Source organism: Leishmania martiniquensis, chromosome 34 (assembly GCF_017916325.1).
Source record: "Leishmania martiniquensis isolate LSCM1 chromosome 34, whole genome shotgun sequence".
Classification (NCBI taxonomy): Eukaryota; Euglenozoa; class Kinetoplastea; order Trypanosomatida; family Trypanosomatidae; genus Leishmania; species Leishmania martiniquensis.
Genome location: NC_090169.1, coordinates 118,574 through 126,238, shown reverse-complemented (window position 1 = coordinate 126,238; position 7,665 = coordinate 118,574). Strand labels below are relative to the sequence as shown.

At 59.6% G+C, this 7,665-nt stretch overlaps 2 protein-coding genes across 2 annotated transcripts; both read right to left on the bottom strand.

Moving 5' to 3' along the window:
- Window positions 1–1,413: 1,413 nt before the first annotated feature.
- LSCM1_02089 (uncharacterized protein) lies at window positions 1,414–2,490 on the bottom strand (the record flags this gene model as incomplete). Its single annotated transcript, XM_067319681.1, has 1 exon — window positions 1,414–2,490. The coding sequence occupies one exon, from the start codon at window positions 2,488–2,490 to the stop codon at window positions 1,414–1,416; it is 1,077 nt and encodes a 358-aa protein (XP_067175056.1).
- Window positions 2,491–4,315: 1,825 nt separating this feature from the next.
- LSCM1_02088 (uncharacterized protein) lies at window positions 4,316–6,373 on the bottom strand (the record flags this gene model as incomplete). The annotated part of the gene is made up of 1 exon (XM_067319680.1): window positions 4,316–6,373. The coding sequence occupies one exon, from the start codon at window positions 6,371–6,373 to the stop codon at window positions 4,316–4,318; it is 2,058 nt and encodes a 685-aa protein (XP_067175055.1).
- Between the last annotated feature and the right edge of the window lie 1,292 nt (window positions 6,374–7,665).

Here is a 7,665-nt window from a genome sequence, read left to right as displayed (position 1 = left end):
CGGCCGCTGTAATGCTCGTCCAGTCTCGCCAACGTCGGGCCGCACGAGGCTCGGCCACACACACACACACGAGAAGCCCGCATACAGATGCTGCCCCGGGACGAGCCCATCGGAGCTGCACGGAGGCAGGGCCCCCTCTCTACCACGAAGACAACAGCCGCATGCCGAGTGTTCCCTGTCTGGCATGGCTCCTACGGCGTGAGGAAGGGAATGGGGCGGAGTGAGGCCCCGCGGAGTGTGACATGATGGGCCTCAGCGCATCTTTTCCACAGAGTCCCGTCGGGGCCGCTGAACCCACGCGCTGGCGTAGGGCGAAGACACGGAGGAGGAAGAGAGAGCGAGGGAGTGTGCTAACAGCATTCTAGATGCGAGGCACGCAGCATCATCTGTTTGTATTTTCTCGCGCAGCCTGACGTATCTGCGTGTGAGAATAAATGCTTATGCATGCGCACATGTGCCCAGAGGCAGTTATTGGTGCATGAAGGCCGAGAGGCAAGTTTCAGGAGCTCATGAAGTCACTGACAAGCACACAAATCAACGGACGCAGTCACGAGTGTGAGCGGGTCACGTAAAATAATTGCACGGGGGCTCGACGGAGAAACAAAATCTGCAAGAGAGAGAGCGCATCACACAAGAGAGGCAGCGCTCGTCTTTAAGAAGCAGTGGCGTGCATCAGCCCGTCCCGGAGAGGGCGTCAGCAAGCGGGTGCCGCATGTACTTCAAGGAAGCGGAGAGCGAATAGAGCGAGAGACCTCGAAAGTGTAGACAACCAAGGCGGAGAGGAAAGGGGGGTGAAAAAAAGTGGTGACGGCGCGGAGCGTGTCATCAGAGGCCGCGATGAGCGCAAAGAAGACAAAAAAAACACCCGAACAGACAGGGTGGTGGTGGCAACGCAACGGTGATGTTTTTTTTATGCAGGTAGCGCCAGCGTACAGCGACAGTGCGGGCACCTTTTTCATCTGCGCTGGGGGCACGTTGCGTCATCGGTTCACCAAGGAAAGGACGGCTGCGGAAGCCAAGCGCACAACTACAACGATGACATCCTGTGGGCCCGTGAGAAGTTGAAGGTGGTGGTGGAGAGGAATGTTAGGACTGGGGAGTGGGCGGGCGAGAAAGCTATGCAAATAACAAGGGCAAGCAGAAGTCGCGCGGCCGCAGGCGCAGCTCTGCTCCGTACCGCAAGGACGTGCACGCGTGAGAGACACACGGGGATATCATTATCAGACGTGCCGCCCTTGCTTTTCCTGTGGGGTGCCGTGCGCGCGGTGATACTCCCATCATGTTTTTTTCGTCCATGTCGCCAGCACGGCGTCGGCTCGCCCCTTTCGCACGCTTCTGTTCGTTGCCCAATGAGGGATGCCGCCGTCCGCCTTTCTTCTGCCCCCATGAGTGTTGACACGCACGCCATTGTGTCTACTCGAAGACAATCGGCTTCTCATCCGTCAAGAGGCGTCGCTCTTCACGCTCCATCGCGCAGCGGTGGTGCTTCACAGAAGGCTTTGACAGCGAACGCTTTCGAGTTCGTACGCCGTGCCGACAAGACTCGGCGGGCACGCCGCACGTATCCGGGTGACCCTTGGCGGCTTCAGAGGACGAGCTCACGACACGGGCTGGGAGCGCATCCTTGTAAAGCAGGCGTCTCGCGTTCTGAAGCTCTTTCGCAATCTCGGTCTTCATCCAGCTTACAATGAAAGTTGGTGCCCAGCCATTCGGGCTCATGCATGACACATATGTGCAGTGCGTCTTGCTGCCGATCTGTTGAAGGCGCCAGCCGAACATGACGGCGCCACGGACGCACTTGTCCTTCTCTATGGTGATGCCAGCCGTATCTCGGAAGTCGACACTTGTGCCATAGATGAAGTAGCACCGCTGCTCCGGGACATAGCGCTTCTCTACCAGGTAGATGAAATCGCGTGCCGCCACCGGAGGTGGGGCGCGATACCGGTTGTACTCCACATACCAGTCACGAATCCCTAAGCGGCAGAGCTCCTCCAGGTGTTCGTTGTCATTGCCGATGAACTGCGCCGGCAGCTTGGGGTTGCGGGCGATGAGATCGTACTGGCAAAGATTGTTCGAGTAGCGGTTGCGATCCTGCAGATTTTGCGCATGCATGAAGGTCAATATCTTTGGTGGCGACACATTGTCGAGCGTGAATGTGGCACGAGCAAAGTTGTACGTGCCCACATGTGGGCGACTGTAAAGGCGGATGTCGCCCTCGCGATCCGTGAAGTCGACCAGCTTGAAACCTTTGCGGGCTTTTGCGTTTGAAATGCTGCCGTGAAGCAGCGGAAGGTCATCGCTCAGGAGGTCCTGAACAGCTGCGTACGTGTCGTTGAGCACGCGTTCCATGGCGTCTGTGTCGTCTCTGTCTTCGATCACTTGAAGAGGGAGGGCGCAGGGGTAAGGGGGCTGCTCAGATCCGGAGGCGAGGCCGGTCTTCGTCGCCGCCTTGTATGCGGCGTCGCCCACGGAAGAAACGAATTTAAACATGGCGGCGGATGTGCGCAAGGGCCGAGGCTGGGGAAGAGCCAGAGAGCCGCTTAAAGTACAACACACTTTGACAGAACGGGTGAAGGAAGGCGCTCACCGCGGCGCCTCAGGGTGTTGTGAGACAAGAAAAGCGGCGGCAGGCCAACGAGAGAGAATTCGCTTGTGCCTTGCGTAGAGACGCACCGCCCGGTGAAGTGAGACAGAGGGGGAGGGGGGGATATAATCACAAAGGCAGGAAGAAAACACGTTCTGGGCAGTGAGTCGGAGGCGTGCACACAGCGCGAAGGCGGAACAGATAAGTGCTTCTTTCTCTCTCTGTGTGTGTGTTCGAGTGAGTGCGTGTGTGCTAAAGGGGAGAGGGGAGGGGGCCGCAACTCTTGCGTGTGTAAGTGGGGGGAGGGGAAGGTTATTTGCTTGTTCTTGGGCCCAGCCGCTGGTGACTGTTTCCGCCCTCTCCTCTCCCCTCTCGGTGTCGTTGTGGTTCGCTTTGAGCGAGTAAGTGCGTATTCACCCTTCGGCGCGTGATATTGCGCGTGCGCGCCAGCACACACGAAAAATGCAGCGAGGTGTAACGTGGAAAGCCTGCGCCAGGCGGGGAGACACAAACGCGGGCGTTGTGCAGAAATGGGAGACGGCGAGAGGAGGCGAAAAATAAGCAAACACAAAGGCAAACAAGAACTGCCGAGGAGGACGAAAGCGATGACGGCCGCAGCGTCCTCACAGCAGAGTAGACGGGGTCGAGGGACTTGAGGGGGGAAGGGGGTGGGAGTCAGGGAGGGAAACGAGGAGAGGAAAGAGAGAGAAGGAGAGAGGAGGCGAAAAATAAGCAACGAGAGGAGGCGAAAAATACTAACGAGCGTGGCTGAGACAGTTTGTGCGTGCCGGCAGGGTGCGCTACGTGGATGGAGCAAAGGGCGGTGTATGTGTATGTGTGCGGGGTGTAGCAGCGCTCCTGTTAGTCATATCAGCTAAGCAGCTTTACGTGTGCGTGCGTGTGTGTGTGAGGATAGGGGTGGGGGTGGGGGGAGAGAAAGGGAGATGATGGTGGCGAGGGCGATAGGAAGAGCGCCAGAGGGAATACAATTGCGGAAGGGGGAACTTCGCAGAGTGCGGCACGGCGTCAAAGACACGATGAGTCAGACGGAAAGAGGCAGGGCGAAGGGTGCCGCAAGGGGAGAAGAGAAGGGCGCGACGCCCGGCAACAGCGCGTCGTGAAGGGCGACTGAGCTCCTGCTGATGCGAAGGGCGCAGAATTCCTCCACCTCTCCTTTCTTGGTGAAGCTGCACCAATTACTATGCGTAACATGCGCGAGGTGGTACGCAGTCACACACCCGTCCTTTAGCGTAAGGCCCTCTTCGGCGAGCGCGCAAGAGACCACTCCGAATGTGAGGCATGCGCGCCGTGCCTCTTTGTGTCGGAGCCAACGATTACACAGCCCTTTCTTCATACCAATGTCGTGTTGCTCATGCAAGTCACCGAGGTGCACAAGCGGGCACATCCGCGCAAGTGGGCTTCGACAACCAAGCACTTCGTATCAGCCGGCTTACGCCCTACTCGTTGACAGGACGGAGAGGCACGCAAAGAGGAGAGCCGCCGCGCGCGCGCGTTGCTGAAGCAGAGGCTTCCGTCCTCACCTTTGCTGCCCTCTAGAGGCACCTCGTACCACCACGACGAACAAACGCGTCAACGCACACCGAGAAAATGCCAGCTTTTTCACGGCAAAGATACGGGTGGCCCTTTCCGCGACTTCTACCGCACACCACAGCGCTGGCTGCTATCTCCCCCTCTCCCGCTGCTACCGCGCTTCTTTACAGCCGGCCGTGCTCAGTCGAGCGTATGCTTCCACGCCAGCCGCAGTACATGTCGGAGAGAGCGCATCCACTTGCCCATGATGTCCTCCGCCATCTCGTTGCGCAGCACCACGGAAACGATGCGACGACGCTGCGCCTCTACCTCGTCAGCATCCGCGCCAGCCTCCACGTCGAGGGCGCCTTTGCCAGAGCCGTTCTTGCCGTTGCTTTGAATGCGCTCCAGTCGCCGATTGTAGCCGGAGAAGTCGAGGTGCGAAAGAAATAGACCATTGGCCGGCACCATCGGGATGCCTCGCCGCACGTCCTTGCGCAGGAGGACCTCCCGGATGTGGCCATCGGGGAGACCGGCGGCTGCAATGCAGATCACTGCGCCGATCATCTTACGAATCTGGTTCAGCATAAAGCTCTGCCCGTCCAGTTCGATTCGCACCACTTCAATGCCACCAGCGTAGACGTCCCGGATGTGCTTGCGCATGCGCTCCCGCAGGGCTGCGTCTACATTCTTTGGAATCTGCCGTGTTTTCTCCTCCGATGCGGACGCGAGGGCGTCCTGCATCCCCGCCGTCTCGCCCTCCGTTACCCACTCCTCATACGTCGCGGCCACCCGCTCGTCCGGAGAGTAGAAGCGACCAAGAGACCAGCTATCAATGCTTTGCTGCAGCAGCGCCTCCTCTGGCGAGAGAACGAAAGGGTCGCTCACGGTGATGCTGCGGATGAAGCGGTGGCACGAGGCATCGTAGCTTCGACCTCCCGGGGTGAAGTTGTGGTAGCAGTGCGTTCCCTCGTACTCGTGGAAAAGGCGGCGAATGCGCTCAAGCTGCTCCGCGGCAAGGCGGTAGTTGGCGACGTGGCGCATCGCGTCAGCTGGAATGGTGCGAAAGAGAATCATCGACTCGAAGAGGCCATCGTGGAAGTGCGTTGCGTAATGTTCCTCGCACGGGCCGTCCGCCGCGGCTCTCTCCAGCGCGGCCTGCACGTCCATGTCGCTGTCTTGATTCTCCGTCTCTTCCTCCTCCTCCGCCACCTCGCCATCCTCTTGTGCGCTTGTGTTCATCGGGCCGGCAGGGACCGCCGAGGACGAAAATGGGGAGCTGGTGTGCGGCGGCGCCAAGTCCGGCGGCGCAGCCCTCAACGTTGCCGCTTCCACAGCGCACGCAGCCGCTTTGGCTTTCTTACGCTTCGGGAAATGCCCCTTGCTCTTACGCGCGCTGTTCGCGTATCGCCGGCGCCGCGCCTCTTCTTCCTCGTCCGTCGCCGGGGTGGGGCGCGGGGCGCCATGCTTGCTATGCTTGCCTGGCACGAAGCCGACCTCCCTCAACGTCGGTTGGGAGGGCGCCAGGGATGGTGGAAAGTAAGCCGTGGAGTACTCGGTCCGCGTCATGAGCGAAAAGGTGGGCAGGTAGTACTCGTAGCGGCGCCCACCACAGTTCAGGTAGGCGTTAAAGCTGCGGGTCACCGGCACCACCGCGTAAACGTGGAGGTCGCGGGGAAGGGCTTCATTTAGCAGCCGCTTAGCTTCCTCGCAGCTGAAGACGGCGGCATCCGCGTCGCTTGCGTCATCTTCGACATCGCCGACTGTGCTATGCGCCTCGCCGGCGGCGGCGCCTTCGCTTCGCTCTCGTAGGGCGGCCAGACACTTCTTGGTGTAGGCGGGGTCGTACGGGAGCATGACTGTCACGGAGACGACGTTCCGAAGCGCATGCACGCCCTTGTCCGTGCGGCTGGCCCGCTCAAAGTTCAGCAGTTGTTGCACCTTGAGGTTGGAAAAGTTCACTTCGCTAATCATGTCCGTCTCGAAGAGCGCCTTCATGAGGGCCTCCTCGATTGTAGGGTACTCAGGAAGGTGGTTCCACTGCAGTCCGCAGTAGCGCTCGCCAACGTAGCCGAATATGATGCCCACTTTCTGCTTCCTGCGCAGCCGCTTGAGCCCGTCTGGTACGCGGTAGTACTTGTAAGGGGTGCAGTGGGGAATGATGGGCTCGAGGGGCGGCACTGACGATGTAGGCTGCTCGGCTAGCTTCGCCTCTTCAGCAGTTGCAGAAGTGACGCCATCCGCGGTGGCGCTCGACATTATAGTGATCCTGCAAAGGGGGTGGGGGTGGGGGGAGTCGAGAGCAGTGGTAGAGAGGCGGCGGCAGAGGGCCTCGAAACGAAAGGGCGACACCACAGTGCGTGCGCGCTCCTGCGTTTGTCTGTGCCGGTGGTGATGCGATGGCGTCCTCGCTGATGCACGTCTCACACGGATGACGCACGCAGAGAGAGAGGGATGTGCGCACACGCGCCCAGCACGACACGGCAATCGCTCGGAGAAGATAAGACAGAGAGAAGGGAGAGCTTGTGCACGCCACGCGTGTGGGGGTGCCGGCGATCACGGCCGGTGGCGCGCTACTTGACAGAAAGATTGGTCGCGTGGCAGAGGGCACAGGGAGAGAGACCGAGGATGGCCTGTGGAAAGAGAAGGGGGCGCGGGCCTCTATCAAGCGCACAGCGGCGCGCCCCCTTCTCTCCTTTCTCCTCTTCCAACGCCGCTGCTAACGGCGCCACCTTTGGGCGATGGCCGCTGCTTCAGTGCTGTTCAACCCCTATCCCTCCTCTCTATCTTACGAGAGGGGAAGTGGGCGGAGAGGAGGACACCAGAACACCATCACTTCGGGGGCGCTGTGCAGTAGGCCTCCTTCTTTTTGGGACGCATGTATCCCCCCTGCGGATGCAGCGCAAGACACATATTAGAGGTGAGACAGGGGAAGTCAATCAAGGCCAGTCACAGCTGCGCCATCGACTGCTGTGCTCCACGACGACACACACACACACATACCAGCAGTGATATCACCCTCAGTTCTTTCACAAGCGACTCCCTCTGCCCTTCTGTGTGTGTGAGAGCGCACGCTCCTGTCAGCGGGTACGTGCATGACCTGCACATGAAAATGGGCGGGTGGTGGTGGTGAGGTGCTGCCCAAATGGGCGCAGGCAGAGAGACAAAGGCACGGGCGTGCGTGCACGAAGAGGAAGTAGGGCCCTCCTCCGTGCGCGAATGCACGCGCGCACACTCAAACACAGAGAGGGCGCGAAAGAGAAAGAACAACAAAAATACTTCAGAGTTATTCGCGACACATTAACGGAATCAAAGTTAGCGAAATAAAAGACGAAAGGAGCACAGCTGAGCACGAGAGAGGGGTGAGGGATGAGGGGGAAGGGGAGAGAGACGCGTGTGTGTGTGTGGAACGCAGCTTCCTTCCACTCTCTTCCCTTATCCCTTACCGCCGCCGCCGCGCTACATACAGCATCCCCTCGCACACACGCTCGTCAACACGCATAGGCACCAACCGAAAGCATACACGCATAGCACGCGATAACTGTCGTATG